Consider the following 18,080-nt stretch of genomic DNA (forward strand, 5'->3'; position numbering starts at 1 on the left):
TCTGTTTGCTGAGTTGACAGGTAAAAATAGTAAAAGGTCCCTTGAAAGCCACTACGGACACATTTACTGCCTTACATATTACTAAACCTTCACATAATTCCTCCTGATAAGTGGAATATAAAAATACTACATTTCTTACAGACACCAACTTTTTGGCTGTTTCACATCTAAGAAGTAGTGACTAAAAGAATTAATCTCATATTAATAACACAGAATTAGGAGTCAGGTCTGTAAGTATCTAAAGATGCAGATTGTTGCCCTTGGAAATCTACCTTCAACAGGAGTTAGACAGCTGTCTCTTAAACAGGTACAGAGAAGGACAGATACATAGCAAATGAGCAGCTGAGGATCTAATCCTGAAGTTTACAGGAACTTCATTCTGCAAGAGGCAATTCTAGCTGAAGAATATTGTGCCACGAGATAAGAGACACAAGATCTTTGTGATGTATTTAAGCATAATCTACCGTCTAGGAGAGGAAACAGGAACAAGGAAATGAGGCTCCCCAGTGTGGAGTAGCCTTTACCAGCTTGCAAGGTTGGCTCTTGGCTCTGATTTTAAGAATGCTGAGCCTTCCTGCTTCTCAGTGCAGCTGAAGTGCTGTGAGGGCTCTGCAACTCTAATCAAGCCATAAATTATTATGCTAAGAGCCATGGGGGGAATGATCAGAGACTGGACTTAGGAACAAGTAATTGCTGTTAAGTTTTCAAGCACCAGCAGTGTTTTTTCATCCCACAGTCACCCCAAATGTTCTTACTCTGACTCTTCCTCTTTTTGTTCCTTCAGGCTCTCAAGCAGAGATTCTTCCAGAACTTCCAGCTCCTCCAAGGGGATTCTCAGCAGCCAGGTGATGTGGCAGATCAACACCCTGGCTCGAGCATCATAGTACCCTTAAACAGAAGGAAGCCCAGGAAATCAATCAGTCTACATCACACCAGATTAAATAGCGAGTGGCGCACTCAGCTGTGCTAGAGGACCACGTCACATACAAGTACAGCTCCTTCCCTCAGGCCCTCTTCATCTTCCATGTATTTGAACATGACTCCTGTTATCTAAAGAGAGCGATAAATGGAAAATCCTTCTTCCCTGTAAACTTCATCCTACGAATAGTCACTGCACCAGGTAATTGCCTCTATGGCAGGAGGATCTCAAATCCTTCGGTCTGCTTCCTCTGTGATTGAGGCCTTTTGGCTCTGGGTAGGCTGCATCTTTCTTCTCAACAGAGAAATGCTGCAGCAAGACCATTCCTAACTGGAAATATCAAATATATATCTGGGTAACATGACACAATATACCTCAGCTATGCACCAACGCAAGATACGGTATTTTTAAAAAATGCACCTCCATGCAAAAGCTTTATTTCCAATTCATCTTGTTGGCAACAAAAGGCACTCTGGAGTTTAAAGCTACGCGCTGGCTAACCTAGCAGCATCGCTGACAACTGTTTGCAGGTATACTTCACTGCTGGAGATGCAGGAGCGGAGAGCGCACTCAGACAATGCCCAATAGGAAAAATTATTACTCCTGGGCTTATAAGCAGGTGTTCTTAACAAAAGAACCCCATTGTAAGTGTAATAGATTTTAAGTTATTTGTGCCATCTCTTGCTTTTTTTAATATGTTTCTCTCAGTAGCACCTGCTGCTTCCTGAGGGCAGGCTTTTGTAAAGGGTTACAGTGCACTCTGGGATGAAAAAACGCAATTGCTTTTTTAGGGGTGGGTGAAGATACCAGCAACACCCAACTACAAAGTGTGTTTCTGATCACACATAGATCAAATACGGCATTTCGCAATCTGTTAAGTTTATTTATTTAGCACCATCATTACCAGGATACCAAACTACTTGGTTTTAGGTAGGCTTTAATGACACCACTCTTAAGATCTGGGCTTAGTTGAGAAATAAGGAACTTCATCCCTCATATGTGCCATATCTTGCAAGCCCAAGCAGGTGTTTTAACGAGTAGCCTTCTTGCTTCCTGCCTGCTAACACACAACTTAGCTTTTTACTTAGCCAGCTTGGCAGCAAGTCAGCAAGGCTTGAAAATATATTTCTTTTAAATTCCAGCTTAGCAAAATAAGCAGTTTTGCAATGACTGACTTGTTAATTTTCCATTAGAAATAAAGCAAGAACAAAAATGGTACTTTGTTCTGCAGTGAAACAGGCTAATCAGCAACCAGTGAGTTCTTTCCTGGAGAACATGTTAAAACACAGAGATTTAAAAAATGCAAGTAGCAATATAGAAAAGGCTCCTTTTAGAAATGAACATTTTGTTAAGTAGGCAGTCTTTATCCATTAATTTTATTAGACTAATCCATGTTATGGATTGTAAACCAGAAAATTGTTTTATGTGTAATATAATATATGTGTAAAATCACATTTATTTATAATAGGCATCACAGGACACTCTGGAATTTATTCCAGGTTGTTGTTTTTTTTTCTTTTTAGGCAACAAGCAATCTGCAGAAAGTTTGCTAGGCTGAGATTGTCACAACAGCTTTACTGCCTTCCTAAAGGAAGAAATTGTCTGCTCCCCTAGAAACACTTGAGTAGAAACACTCCATTCTAGGTATGTCGGTTCAGAATTTTTCTACTATCACGTACATTTGCATGCTAATGCACAGCATCTGGAGGCAAGGAGGTGAACAGTTGTTCAGTTTTTAACAGGTATTATTAATCATTCTTAATATAATAGTAGCTTTTCCTGTAGTGGACACAGAGAAAAGAGTGTGCTGCTTTTGCCAGAAAGGATGCTAAGATAAAATAGGATGCTAACTTGAGCTTTTTGAGTGTTTCAAAGTATCAGATGTAAACTCAAGTACATTATTCTTACAAAGAACAAATGTAAACTTAGGTAAACTTACCATCTCTAAGAGAGAAGGATAGAAGGTCCTAAAAAAAAATAAAATTCAAGTTAAAACTGAAGATTTATGTCTGGAGGTATCAAAATGGAGGCACGAAACCCCATCAGACCATGACATAATTACTGCAGCATGTCAGTTCATAAACATGGGAAGCCAGCACGCTACAATTCAGCAAGGCAGCACAGAGCAAAGCCAGATATTTCCAGTACAAAACTCTCCACATGCAGGTCCAAATGGCTGGATGGAAGTAGATAATGCTTGGTACATGCTGAAGCAACCTGTATTTTTTGTTATTAGCAACTCTGTTGCAGTTGAAAGCACCATGGTGACACCAGACGTCAAAGTTTGGAGAAAAGAGGTCTAATCTTCCTACCTGTCTAATGTCTTCTTCTTGCTATATAGTCATATATATTCATATTTACACTATGAGTGACAGGTTTGAATGCTAGTCTAATGGACCAGTGGCCCCTATTTTCTTTGGTATTGTGGGCATTCATAGCTCCAGACAGTAAGGCTGAACTGACATGAAGTTCTTTTGGATTAAGTGCTCAGAAATAGAAAACTCAGAATTTATAGCCATCTGTCAAGACTGAAGGACTTGACTTCTGTGTTAGCTCTTCACCATAAAAAAAAAAATTGGAAAAACAAATCAATCCACTAGATGGTTTCTATGGACAAATCCATGAAAAAAAGAGGCCAGTGGTTTTACTACTGCATTCTCTTTTTATTGTCACTGGACAAATTTTAAGTTCTTTACGTAATTACAACACTAAGCACTAGCTCAGTCTAGCTACTTCCCTCTCCTACAGACAAGTAAAGCACAGCTGAATTTTACAGGGAATCCTTCAGCCCTTTGGGAACACAAAAAATGCAGCCAAAGATGTAGGAGGCTGCCAAGGAGTTTATAATTATTAGTCCCATAAGCTCCTAAGCAAAATTCGTATCATAAAAATGTCTCTAATCTTTTCCCTACTGCATGAAAAATGTAGAACGGAGAACAAGGCATCCTTAACCAACTCCTACCAGAAGAGGAGCGAACTGTAGATATAAGCTAAGTGCCTGGACTCTGAGTATCATTTTAACCTGAGAAAAATCTGCTGTTTCATAAAGGAGAAGAGCTTTTGCATAAGACTGGGAAAACCAAAGGATTAGGGCAGCTCAACTCCCACCTATGGGTGCTTTTTCACCTGGTACAGTCCCAGAACCTGCTGCTTAATGTTTTCACACACACAGCTCTACTGTTGAGTATCTGGGTGGCTGTTCCTATCCACAGCGAAGCCTTCTTTTGCTTGCCTGTCCTGCAAATCCTAATGAGATAAGGTTTTCTAGAAGATATCTGTTGGGCTGGGCTCTGCACAAAGCAGTCATTGCTGCTCCTTCATCGTGCATCTCAATGGCCAAAGCGCTCACCCAAGAAAAGGAATATCCTGGTTTTCCATCACCAGTGTGTGAATAACCCTTTTGTCACTGAATCACGTCTCCTCTGTTCCCCTAATCACCACAATGCAGAAAAAAAAAAAGGCTTCTCTTTAGGTCCGGCCATGATTAGTACCCTGTACATGCACACACGCTGCAGACTGTTCCCCAGGCTGGTTGGTGGGATGTGGGAACTGGAGACATGAATCTCTACAGGCAGAGGGAGAGATGTAACTCTGGTTTCCCAAAGCCCGAGTACTGTGACTACGCAGGAATTAGGTAAGTGGGCACCATCACCTCCTCCCCAGCTGCGGTTTTAGAGGGAAGGGTTGGCACAGAGGTGTCAAAGCCCAGCAGAAGGTCCAAGGCTGGGAGCTCCAAGCAGAAAGTTGATGAAGCAAAAAGCCTGAAGTCTAGAAGAGGGTGAAGCTTGTGACCTTGTTGCCATTGTTTTCCATGGACTAATGTAAGCAGCCTCTTGAGCAGGGTTACTGGTTTATGCAGCAACGATTTGTAGGCAATAAATTCTCCCTGTGTGTTGCAAAGGGAAGCATGGGTGTTGACTCAGGTCCTGTACGATATGCCCAGTATCATCTGTGGCACCTAATATCAAATAACCTCTTTTAAAAATCTAGCCTAAGCAGTTGCCTCCATGCATTTCAAAAGATGACAGATGGATACAGGTAATTAGGTGATAAACTGGAACTACTGTTCTTATGGCATCTGTGCCAATTAGCATTCTCAACTATTACTAATTGGTTTAGGCTTTGCACATACTGCTGTGCAGTCACCTGAATTCAAATCAGCATTGGTTACATTAGTTCACAAGTAGTATGTTTCCCTCCTCTAAGCAGTGGTTGTTATATTTCAGTCTTATTTTGAAACTGGAGTTTTCAATCTCCCTGTGAACTCTGTGCACACTACCACCTATATGACTGAGAAACCTTACAAAGGGAAGCAATCTTTATTCGGAGTCTTTGCCAGCTTTTAATGAATTGCTGCAAGTTCAAAACCCATTTCCTCAACAACAGAGAGCACCCAATCTGCACTGCAGTGGAAGAAACTGTATTGTGTGTGGAAAGACACAGGAAAATGGGCATTCAAAGTAAAAATTATTCATAATAAGAACTTTCAACATTTTGTCACCTATCATCATTTCTTCACCTCTTTTTGTTGCACTGCCTTCTCATACCGCACCCACAGCCTGTGTGTTATAACTACTGTCCTTAAAGGATTTGGTTAACCAACGTTTGCCTGTATTAGTCATCTGCAATGAATGCAAACAAAGATAAAAATCCATAAGGCTCAAATTTTCATTGAATCAACGCTGAGCTCACCTCTAATCTCCTGACCTCATGTATCCTCCCTTCAGCACCTTCGAGATGGAGGGCATTCAAAAATGCAGGTGTTAGTGCCAACAGGACCCTGCCACTGAACACACTGAGCAATTAAAGTGTATAGTTGTTATAGGAACGGTAAATGTTGCGTCAGTAGCAGCTGATTACGAAGAAGCAAGAGCACCATAAATCAACATATCAGGAATTCACAAAGCTTGTGCTGTAGCTTGTTTATTTTCAGGTAAGAAGGAAAAAGCTGATCCCAGCTTGATACACTGAAATTACCCACATGCCAGCAGACTTTCCCAAACACACCTTGCAAGCCTCTGCTGCCTTGCTCTACAAAAGTCTTTCATTCTCTCCCTCCTTTGACAAAATCAATCACCTTGCTCATATACAAGACTGCATAAGGCACTGATGTTGTGGCATAGACTGATAGCTATTCCTGATCTTTGCTTTTAACTAATCAAAGAATTGTTATCTACAGCTTCTGTATTCCACCTGAATCCAGGTGATAAGTGCCTCAGTTCTCTGGATCAGAGCAAAATACCGCGCAGTCCTGCTGATTCGGAGCCACTTCTGTAAAAGCACATGGAGTCCTTATGCAACATATGCTCAGAGGAAGCACAAGCTAGATTTCACCAAAATTTCACCCTTAATAAACTCAGCAGCAATGCAGGAAGACTTGCCTAAATCTAGAGAATCCATCCTGAAGCAGAGAGAATGAGGTTAAACAACCTGGGAAGCACCAAGCCATCTAAATGCAGAAAGAAGCAAGTGTGGATTTATTGATTTTGAGCAAACAAAATCAAAACAGCTGCTTTTATTTTAGAAGACCTGTCCTAACGTATTAAAATTATGACTCTCTGTCGCTATACTCATACTGTTACAGGACTTTGAGCATTGTAACATTTGGATGTTTGGAGCAGATCCTCTGAAGCCTTTTATGGACTGACTAGGAGACAGGAAAGATGGCTGAGATAATGGGAGCTGGTCACGATGACCAAGGAAGTTCACTCCTATCATATCTTTCCTTACGCAGTTGTGTTCTCACATCTCCTCTTCTGTCAGGCCATTGCTAAAGGTGAGTGTGTGCTGTTACTCAATACAAGAGCACTGTCTGCACAAAGGATGTCTCGCTGTTCCCTTGTGTGCAGCATATGGCGTAGGGTGCGAGGTGACAGTGGCCACATTATGTGTGGCATCAGTGGTAGCCTACCGTGCTCTTTGCCCTGCACAGCATAATGTGTGGCTGGATGAGCAGATATCTTCCCCAGCTGAGACTCTGCAGCAAAGGTGAACGCCACTGAAATGCTTCACCTTTTTTATCTCTATGTCAGCTTTTACATCAGAACATTATGGAGTTCCAGTCTCATTAATACTTCCTTGGTGAAAGAAAATAAAGTCACAATAACTTATTGCCTTCCAGTAAAAGCTGACTCTGGGAATTGTGCTGTTTGGAGCATGTATGTAGAGGTGTTTTGTATTGCAGCTACGGTAAAGAGGCTTTTAAGCAAATTAAAATCAGGTCTATCATGTTCAGTGTTTCACCAAAATCTGTAAAACACACACATGAATCAAACCCACTGCAATAATACAGTCAAAGTAAAAAGTTTAACAGTTCTCTGTTCTGTAGAGTTAAAGCATCAAACACACAAAACATTAATTCAACAGGCAGCAACCAGGCCTCGTGTTCATCACTTCCACAAGCTGTTTATGGATAGAGAGACCACCAGTCACCCACACAGCTGCTCAGAAATATATGCATATCAGAAATATTAATTTTACATTCCTGACTGTACAAACAGAACCTCCATTACAAACAGACACGTATGACAAATCTCTCCTGCAAAAGCAAACAAGGGTGAGGGGAGCGTATGAACTTACTTGGGTAATGACAACTGGATTTTCTTTCAAGGTGGGATCCTTCAGCAAAATCTGGGCAAAAGTTTCTGTGCCCTCACCTCCTAAGCCACTAGCAAACGCTGTCATGGCGGGTAAGACAGCATCGGGCAGGTCCAGCCATTTCACAAAGCCCTCAATGAATTCCATCCTGAAGGAGCTGTAAGGCAACAGTCACAGTTTAGGCTCTGTAACTGGGTACTTTCACAAGCTGTGAAAGTTTCAAATGTTGATCTGTTACTGTTCACACAAAAAGCAAAGCATTGTAAGAAGTCGGCAGAAGTTGAGTTGCTACACAAGCTGGCTAAAGAAACAAGCGAGCAATCTGAATGGGGCCAGACCTTACTTCAATGCAGGCTGTGAACTCTGCAGTATTAAGGGATGCAATTTGTGCTTAAGTATAGAAGTCTTAAAAGGTGTAAGAAAGTCAGTACATTTAAGAAAACACATTAAGAAAATGTCAAAAGGATCTTCCACTCCCCTAACTTCAGAAGACCCCATCCAGAGTCTGATACCAGCTCCATCTGAGCTGCTGCCCAAAAGCCACCTCCTTTGCTCACCCCCTGCCACCCCGTGTAGTACCTTTGCTCTTCTTCAGGGAACAGCGATGCTAGGGATATCCCACAAAGTGCCGCATAAGCAAATCTTCCCGGTTCACCCAGCTGCTGGCCCAGAAGCACACACGGTTCTTTTTCACCTGCCTGTTCAGCCTCGCTATGCTGTTTTGAAGTGCAACCTTTCCACTTCTCTTCTGCAGCCATTTTTACCTGCAAGTTCAAAGAGGAAAAAGCAGAAGAAAAAAAACGATCCAATAAACAGCTGGAAACCAGGAAGCAAGGAGACAAATCGCCGTTGTTTTTTCACTGTAACACTTGCTGTCAGTATTAAGACATGTCTGCCAAGGTCCAGCTTGTGTATCCCCCCACAACATGGTGCTGTGACCACAGAAGACAACAGGAGACTTCCTCTTCACCAATTCTCAAAAGTTTTGCACAAAATGAGCCAACAATATTTCAAAGAATGAAAGAAGTCCTCTTCAAGATGCAGAGACTGAGCTCCAGTCAGGCATATCATTCACATGTTTACTGCAAAAATAGCGTGTAGAATAAAAGCTCTGCACCTGGTGCAGGGACCAGTACAGCTGCCTGGGAAATAATTTGCCTCTCATCCTCAGTCCAAATCACTCCTCTGTTTATTTTGCATTAAGAAAGTTGAGTCTAGCTGCAGCCTCTGATGAGAAGGATTTTTAGCGTGTCCCATGGACATTGCTAGGCTTTGCTTGTAACATTTTCTTCTTTATACAACCTGCCACTGCTTTTTCCCCAAACATAAAATCCCTGCGTTGCATGGACTAGAGCTGGGCCAAAATATTATTTTTTAGAGTGCAGATGTGCATGCTTCCAACTGAATGGCTTACAACCGCTGCCCCGGAGCTCCTCTGATTATACAAGCAGCTGACAAGATGACTGAAACCAGAGAGATGTGACAACAGCTCATTTCACAATTCAACGTGGGTAACAATCTGCTCCAAAGCTCACCTACATCACCTGACATTTCTACTGACTTCATCAAGATTCAGTTGGTTTCTATGGGGCTCAAATCACCTATTTCATGATATACTTCATATTTAAATGTTTCCTTTTTTTCTCAGCCCTGAAGAAAAGAAAGTGGCTAAGTAGAAATTAGGAGCCCATGACACTACAGCTGAATCTCAGAGGATGCAGAGACCATTTATGGGATTGTTTTAAGAGTCCTCAAAGAAATAAATGCAGCACAGGAGCAGCTCTTTTTAAAGAGATTTTTTTATCTGGGTGCTGTCTGTCATGGTCTTCCAGGAAAGGTGTCTGTCTTGCCTTCCGCTCAGAAATTTATTCAAAGTGATTTGCATTGCTCAGGCTTTCGCTATTTAACTGCTGGTACATAAATGCAAAGAAAACTCATCACTTGAGGGCTGATGGTTATCAAAACTTGCACCTCTCTCCCTGAAGGAGCTCAGCCCCCCTGCAACAGGTACCTCCTGGCATGTCAGTGGCTTGAGCACACGGGTCTAAGGCATCTCGGTGTGTTTCCATGGAAACATCACATTCCAGCAACATGAGAGCACAAAGTCCGCAGGAATAAACTAACTGTTATTTCCGTACCACCCAGAGAAGGGAAGGGCTGGATTACGCTTCCCTAGGGAGAGCAGGTACCTGGGATCAGTCTCAGCCCCAGCACCAACCTCAACACACAGCAGCATTTATGCTTGCTGAAGTGCAGCTGTAAAGGTGGTGCAGGATGTGCCTCTGTGCTTTCCAGAACTTTCTAACAAAATCCCAAGACTGTTTTTTAATTACCTCAGCAGCTCCAAAGCCCTCATTTGGACCATGAAAATCCATTTCACATCACTCACTAGGCTCTGATCTTCCTAAAACATCCAGACTTATGGACCAATTTGCCCAGAAATAATCTAATTTACAAGTTAGATAAATAACCCAGTTTAAAGTTTCAATAACTTTGCAAACAATTACTTGGAACGTCTGGTCACCTCTGGACACAGACCTGTGAGCTTATTATAGAGACAACACTGAAAATAAAATGCCCCTCCCTGCTGTGATAGATTTATTGATTTGTTAACACAGGCTCATATGAAAAGCGAAGCAGCTAAAAAGGATCCAAAAACAGTACAGCTGTTTAACCTTGTTTCCCAATAACACAAAAGATATGACCAATTGTGGAGCGACACTATAGTGGCTTCTTGCATGCAACTTTATTGCTATTATGCAACAAATAATTCACAATGCTGACCATCTAAAACACCCAGAGAAAGTTTTGAAAGACTTTGAAGGTGCTCTGATCAGTATGCTCAATGTACATCAAATGTATCAAGTATATCAAAAAGATACATACACAGGTATCTATTTCTTCATAAATGCCTAGGAAATAAGGGGTTTGGGTTTTCAGACACGCAGCATAAAAAAAGGGCAATATGTGATTCAGTAAAGAAACCTTGGGCCAAGAAGTTCTGCCACTAAATTCAAGAGGAGGGAATTGAGAGCTAGAAATGTAACTCAAAAGTTATTTACAGCTTGTGGCACTGGAATTCACATCTCTGTCTTGAACAATGTGATTCAGCAATCAATAGCATTGCCATAATCTGAACCGTCACTTGAAAGAGACACTTTTTTATCACTTCCAGTGCTCACTTTTCACACAAAGCCCTTTGTTTTCTTGACAGGTGGTGTGTTTTATATAGCAGCTCCCACAGTCCTATTTGGAAAGCAGAAAGACAACCCTAAAGATAATCCTAATCTAAAACTGTACAATACACATGTGCTCCCTGCTGCTGGAAGGAGAAATACAGAGATGCTGGCATTGCATTCGTCCAAAACTATGACAAAAGCGGCCAAACCACTGATGTGTTAATCTCCAAGACCCTCAAAAGTTAACAGGGCATCTCATTAACTTCAGATAACTAGCTGTAGATAATTATTCAGATGGGGCTGGCCAAAAAGTCCCTTAGCGAGGCACACTGAAGGACAGCACAGCTGAACTGCGGTTAAGCATCGGACACAACAGACTGTGGAAGTATTTGGGCAAATGAGTCTTCTTGGGGACCTGCATGGGACTCCAGAGCCACACACGTGCTCACATGCTGGCAGCACCATGTGATATTAATCCATAGATAGGAAGTACGAACATGGAATGCAATTAATTCAGTCCTGGATAAAAATCACATCTCCCTGCAAAAACACATGAATGTGATACAGATGGCCACTGCAGAGATGCATGCTGAATGTAAAACAGGGCTCAGAGACGGAGGGGATGGGGAAAAGCTAAAAGCTTAACTAGTTGCAAAACAGAGTGCGTGTGATTCGATTAATCCAGATGCTTGTAGCAGCAGCGCCAGAGAAGCAATTTCATTACACAGAAGGTGGCAAAGCCACCAAGAGGGATGAGGCCAGCAGGGAGAAATCACTAGTGGGAAAATGTGAGGGAAACACCTCAGCTGGGAAAGCTGTGAGGAACAACACCTCCACAGCTGCCGACACTCACTTCTACCACAAATCCTGTGTGGCTGACATCTCTGCTGCTAGAATACAAGCTTTTTTTTTTTTTTTTTTTAACAGAAAGTAGCACTTTTGACAACCACTGAGGAAAGCAGTCTCCTCGGAGAGTGACCTGAGGAGAGGGGTCCCATCTGAGGAGAGGGGAGCAGCCTGAAGGAGAGGGGAGCGGCCTGAAGGAGAGGGGTCCCACCTAAGGACAGGGGAGCGGCCTGAAGGAGAGGGGTCCCGCCTGAGGAGAGGGCCCGGCCGCCCCCTCAGCCCCACCCCAGCCGATAGCAGCCCCTCTCCCCACCTCTCCCAGCCCGACCCCGACCTGCCGCCGGCCCGGCCTCAAAGAGCAGCAGCCGCCGCTGTCTTCCGCTTCCTGCCCGTCCCGCCGCTGCTGCGCAATGTGCGTATGGCAGACGGGCTGCGGCTCGCCTACGCGATTGGCGTAGCGCTGCGCTCAGTTTGCGGAGCCGAGATGGGAGGCGCGCCGGGCTGAGGTGATGGTGGCGGCGAGCCGACAGCCAGCCCCGGGCCGGCCCTTTCCCGGCTGGCGGCCCCTTCGCGGGCGTGGTGGTAGGCGCATCTCCACCGTGAGATGAGTATAGCGGCTTTTGCCCTCGCTGCCCGCCTTTATCTGCGGTCTTGGGCCTTGTACGCCGCATTGGTGGCTCGCAGGGGGTTCAGGCCTACCTGGGTACCAGCCCTTTCGCTCTTTTTTTTCCTCAAGTCCTTCCAGTCCTAAAGCCCTTTTCCCCCCTGTGAGAACCTCTCCATCAGAGAGGTAGGCATGTGAGTTTCGTGAAGCTGCTCTCAGGTTCCTACCCCAGGAGTTCTCTGCCATCTCCACACAGGACAGGTTGGTGTCGCTGGGGGTTACCCTGAGGAAAACTAAAGCTTTAGTGGAGTCTTGAATTTTGTGCTGTATTACCGGGTGGGATCCCAAAGCCATAGGAACAGAAGCTGAAGTGTGTGTGTATATATGCACTCATCAGACCAATGTAAGGGCCATGTACATATTGCTGATAGCAGCAGGGTTACTGACACAGTCACCTCCAGAGGTTTTGTGTCACTGGTTATTTGGCCTTGCAGAAATCCAAATACTTTGGAGTTAGTTCAGCTATCCAAGCGTAATGCTTTTGCGTTGTGTTTTGGGGGTTTAAGAAATGCATTTGCTGCGAGAGCAGTCTCCAGCTGGAACCCTAAGTGCAGTGCATAGTAATCCTCAGAGAAATTGGTATTTTTCGGGGGGGAGAGAGCAGTTTTTGTGTATAGCCACATTTCACAAAAGCAAAACTGGTTTTGGTTGCTTGGTAGCTGGGGTAACTGATATGTACTTTAAAACATGCTATGTGGGACTGACTTATAAATACATTTTTAAAATAAGCTGGGTACCAATTCTGTTTAAAAGATGATTTTTCTTTGGCCAAAGTCTTGTCCTGGTTGCATGGTACTAATGTTAGACACCCCCCTCAAGTGTACTCGCACAAGTACTCATGTTAAATATAGGTATTTTCAGCATCATCATGTAGTCATTAAATATGACACTGAAGTTCAAAAGGCGAGTTCTGTTGATTCCCAGTTAGGGTGCAGAAGGTATCTGCTTCACCTGTGACTTTACCTCACTTGAGTAACTGCACAACACAACAGACAACTTACAAATGGTTCACAACAAGTAAGGAATCACCTGGGCATAAATCTGTGGAGATCTTCCCAGAGCAAGATCTGCAAATTCGTTTCTTGTAGATTTGCCAGTTCTGTGTTTGAGGACCTAAAGTTCTGTTTGTACTGAATCTGAGCGGTGTGGAGGTGTGAAATGTCTTATTTATTCCATGTTTATTTTTGCCTATTTGTGTGGTAATGCAGAAGAGCTGTTAAAAGTGGACCAAAACCGAAGTTGAGCGGAATGATAGTTAGGAGTGAGTTTTACCAGATGTTGTAAACTTGGGATCTCATTATATAGTTTAATAGTAATCAAAGCCAGCACAATTATGGATAATTTAAAGTTCTGCAGATAAAGTGAGACTTCTACATCTAACAGTAATTTAGAACACCTACACTCTGAATTTTTCAGGCACCTGTCTCACTCTTACATAAGTAACTAGTGACTGTGGTGGTTGATGGTGCTGTTTGTTGAAGAGAAGCCTGGAAAGGGATTGGGATAGGAAAAGTTGTGGCATTGGGAAGGGTCCTGTGGGCAGAGGGGCAGTGCAGAAGCACAGCATGACAAAAAGATAGACGTATTTTTTAATTGAAACTCACTTGTGTACATTCGTTGTTAAACAAAGTACCTTTGATGCTTCTGGTCCAGGATTCTGTCTATACAGACTGTAGCCTTTAAATACTGATGTTGGGTCTTATGATGCTCTTAATGCCTCAATGGGATTCTGTCTTTGTAAATCCCAATTCTCAGATATTTATGCAGTTTCTTGGGTACAGCTGAGTACTACTGCCTGGGCCCATTTCTCATTATGAACCTCTCTCTTTCAGGCTGCGGTGTGTTAACCTAATCACTCTCTGAAATTGGGAGCCAGCTAGGTAAGGGAAGCAGGGCAACGTAGTTCAGAGCTGAAACTTTCTTTCCAGGAATACTGGCATGAATTAAATCTGAGTACAAAAAAATCCTTTCCATTTTGGAATGGGAATACATTTCTGTTGGCCTTTTCTCCATAAACTCAGTTGCTGCTTCAGAGGTTTATGTTGTCATGGAGCCTTATCTTGTCAGATGAGAATCACAGCTGTTATAAAGATATCAGGTTCTAGGACCTAATGACTTCCACCAACATCCATGAACTCTGAATCAGCTGATTGTTAGTGGCTCTCAAAGGCTAAAGAAATGTTTCAGTTGAACTGCTGAATGCAAGCTTGGAAGCTGCTGATGCAAAGCAGTTGGGGTGGAAACCTGGAGTTCCATGGCTGCTAATCTTACTGTATGGATCCATAGGGGTTTTTTCAGTGGGCCAATCTCTCACTGGTAGCCAACAGAGCATGCGCTTCCTTCTTGCTGCTGTATACCGCCTTGAGGGAAGCCCTTTTTTGTTGGCCTTTTTTATTTTTGGCACTGGAGAAATTAGTGTAAAAGAATTTGAATGCACCCTTTTGGAAGGACAGGGTATATAACAAATGGATTTTTCCTGTTTACATTAATTCTCTGATTTCATTTGTTCACACACATGGGCTGGCAAGGCCACATGGGCTGGCCAGCTCCATTGTGAGTGATACAAGGACAAGGGATGCTGCCTCTATATTCTTCATTATATTTCATTTTGTTACGTCTATTAATTATATTTCTGGACTGACAATGACAAACTGATACTGAGTTCAATGTATACACCCTTCTGGAGTTGTTTGATATTTTGCTTGGTCTCTTCCCTCAGGCAAAATTCCCCAAGTTTTATCTTTTTTGTTGTTGGGTTTTTTTTTCCTCCACCAGTTGGGATAATGTTATGGCTCTAGTCCAGCTCATCTTTGCCATCTTATCTTTAGGACAGTCTGTTTCTTCCTGCTATCTGGTTGTTTTGATGAGACCAGTGTAGCAATTAGCACATGATCTTCCTTTAACGCTTCTAGCTTACTCTGATGCATTCATGCACACTACGTTCAGGCCAATAGAATTGTTACAAACCTTTACAGTACCAGTCACCCACTAGTGCTGGTGAAGGGAACTCGACAAGAAAACTGTCTATGAGCTGAAAGACCTGCCAAGAGTTTCTAAAATTATTTTCAGTAAAGCTGAATAACTGTTCCAGTCTTTGTATTTGGAATAATACAGTATTTGGATTTAAAGCTACCTGCCTTTTCCCAATTGAAAAGCTTTTTTTCTGGTTGGATATTAGCAAATGTTACTATATATGTACTCTGCAATAAGCCAGTTGCTGTCCAAATATATGAGAAAACCCAAAGCATTTATTTCCCTTGAAGGTTTGTGTTTTGGGGCAGAAAACAGACCTGTTTTTTTCCAAGACTCTAGGAGGAGAACAGCTCCTTCCCCTCTTAGTCTAATCTGTTTTATCTGCTGGTGAGACACTATGTATATTTATATACTGAGCAACTGGAGTACATCAGTTTCCATTCTTATCGAACACAAATATTTACCCCAGGCCTGATCCAAGGTCTCCTGAGATCCATGGTGCTCTTAAAAATGTAACTTAACTAGAGCAAACTCCTGATTTTTTCCAATTTAATTTTAGTTGGGTTATAGGGTATTCTGTTAGCAACTAAGTATTTTTTTAAATAAAGGAAAAAAAATCCAACACATTACTGCTTTGCTTTACTCACCAGCTCAATTGTGCAGCTCCCTAATATGCTTTCTCAGCTGTAGTTCCTGTCAATGAGGAAACTGTGAAATGTTTTGATGTGAATTGTCAGTGAGGAATTGAAACACAGAAGTCAATGAGTAATTAATATTACTGAACTTTAATGGACACATTCCATGTAAAAATAGCAGATGTGGTATGGCGTAACAATTGACAGGTTTCTGTTTATCTCTGTAAGCATCTCCAGGGGCAATGTTGAACCTAACATGAAGAGGGCAAGAAGAGAGGTGGTACAGGTAGCCAGATAAAGGAATTCAGGTGAGAGGAACCATTTCTGTGCTAAATAACATGGGGAATATTGAAGGGTCATGAACTTCTAAGAGCCTTACCCTTTGCAAGCCACAGACTCAAGATCAGGAGTGTTGATTTTGCCTTCTCCTCTCCAGTTTTGTGTGTAACTTAAAATGGCATCAACTGACATCCCCTTTTCCCAGTCCCTTTCCCGTCCCTACCAACAACCATTTGGGCAGTGATAGGGATTAAGTGATAATCTGGGTTAAAACTACTCTCTTCCACTGAGGCTAGGCTAAATTTAGCAGTCTCATTTCCCCACATTGTCACAAGAAAAGGTGTACGTGTGTTAAGAGACCGGGAAAACACAACCACAGGATTTTCACAGGACATATCTGTCAGGAGTTTCAGATAATGTTCTGAAGTGCTAATCAGGAAATGACATGGAGAAGAGCAAAATGACAAAAGCAAACCAACAGAATTATTAGTCTGGGATAAAAATTGTATGGAAAGCCTACAATTTTTATCTTGTATACACCAACATATAAATATTTGACTATGTTTCCAGTAATGAAATTTAACAGCTCATTGCTATTGGGCCAACTTAGGCACCTGTTGAATTTATTGCGTGAATGATTGCTTTCAAAGTCCAGTAACTGACTGGCGCGCCTAGGACGCAGCTTTGCAGGCAGGACTGGTCCATTCTCTCTCGGCAGCGCAGGTTATTGTTTCAGGCGATGGCAGCAATGTGAGTCTCCTTGCGGCAGGAGGTGAGCGAGTCCCTGTTACACCTCCAGTAGAATTTAGGAGTGCAGCAAAGCACCATAGACAGGACCAACCCCAAAGTCAGCATGAGACAAATTACCCATTTTATCAGCCCAGAGTATATGAATGGGAGGATGAGGATAGTGAGAATGACCACAAGCAGCAGGAGCAGCACTAGTCTCTGGATCGCCAGTCTGTTGTCTGCTGGAACATTTTCATCTCCGTGTAAAACATCTTGGCTGGTCAGAGTCCAGCTATTTTTGTCCAGCCCTATGGCTGAGATGTGTACCTCAGGGTTTGAATCTGGGTTTTCCAAGTGCTCCATGATGTCTTCTTTATTTTGAAGTGTGCGGATGAGTCCTCCTGACACAAAAGTGGCTTTTCTGCACAGGGGGCAGGTGATGATCCAGGTACTCTCTTCTTTCCTGAGGATGAGCTTGAGGCAGACTGCGCAGAAGGCATGCTGGCAGTCCAGGAGCTTTGGTACTCTGTAAATATCGTACTTGTTGAAGCAGACTAGGCAGTCCGTATCAATAGACGTTGTGGTTGGACACTGGTGGTTCATTTCAAAACTGCATGCTTCAGAAGGGTTTATGTTCGCTAGCATAACAAGAGGCTTTGCATTTGGGCAGTCTCTTTCAGAAATTGCTGGGTTAATGGCATCAGGACCATCTTGCTCTGTGCCTGAAGGTGTCTCAATTTCTTTAAGATGTTCTTCCATAAATCCCAGTCCCTTCACATCGGCAGCGTTTTCGGTTAGGGGTCCTGCTCTGCTCATTTCTGCAGCACCTTCTGCAGCGAGCACAGGACTGTCCTTGTCGGCCTGAGGTACTCCAGGAGCTGTCGAGCTGTTTCCACTGTTTGGCTTGTCAGTGGATTTCTCCACGGAGATAAACCTCAGTGCGGTTTGTCTTCCCTTAGCTGAAGGATTTTCTGAGTTTCTGGCTCCTTATATGTGTTGCTTTATTCCTGTTATATGCATGATTGATTAGTGACAGCTAGCTTTAAGCGTGTTGTGCTCTTACAATACGGTGCTTTTATGAGATGGGGACCTGAGTTAATCATTAACTTCATGGCCAAGATGTTTTACAATGGCTGATAATATCACTGAGCAACTTCTGTCCGGAAGCAGACCCCGTGGCGTTAACAGACTGCAGCTTTCTTCACTGTGGTAGCCAGGCACTACCATTATTATTAAATTAGTACTTTATTTGTTGAAAG

The 18,080-nt window shown here is 42.9% G+C and overlaps 2 protein-coding genes across 6 annotated transcripts in view; both read right to left on the reverse strand.

Annotated features, from left to right (window-relative positions):
• The window catches only part of TMCO4 (transmembrane and coiled-coil domains 4), a 41,184-nt gene extending 29,238 nt beyond the window's left edge, over positions 1-11,946 (reverse strand). The window contains exons 1-5 of one of the 5 annotated variants that reach the window (XM_080379306.1): positions 11,876-11,942; positions 8,096-8,280; positions 7,499-7,673; positions 2,859-2,886; positions 756-888 (exon numbers count right to left, since the gene is read on the reverse strand). In XM_080379306.1, coding sequence (XP_080235432.1) covers positions 756-888; positions 2,859-2,886; positions 7,499-7,673; positions 8,096-8,274 — 515 coding nt within the window. In that variant the 5' untranslated portion in view covers positions 8,275-8,280; positions 11,876-11,942. Of the gene's footprint in view, positions 1-755; positions 889-2,858; positions 2,887-7,498; positions 7,674-8,095; positions 8,281-11,548; positions 11,727-11,854 lie in introns of those variants that run through there. The other 4 variants (XM_080379310.1, XM_080379309.1, XM_080379308.1 and 1 more) reach the window with 4 other exon arrangements.
• Positions 11,947-12,415: 469 nt separating this feature from the next.
• RNF186 (ring finger protein 186) lies at positions 12,416-17,660 on the reverse strand. The gene has a single exon (XM_080379328.1). The coding sequence runs from the start codon at positions 17,635-17,637 to the stop codon at positions 16,825-16,827; it is 813 nt and encodes a 270-aa protein (XP_080235454.1). The 5' UTR covers positions 17,638-17,660; the 3' UTR covers positions 12,416-16,824.
• Positions 17,661-18,080: the final 420 nt, after the last annotated feature.

This window comes from Falco punctatus, assembly GCF_963210335.1.
Source record: "Falco punctatus genome assembly, chromosome: 3".
NCBI classification, from domain to species: Eukaryota; Metazoa; Chordata; class Aves; order Falconiformes; family Falconidae; genus Falco; species Falco punctatus.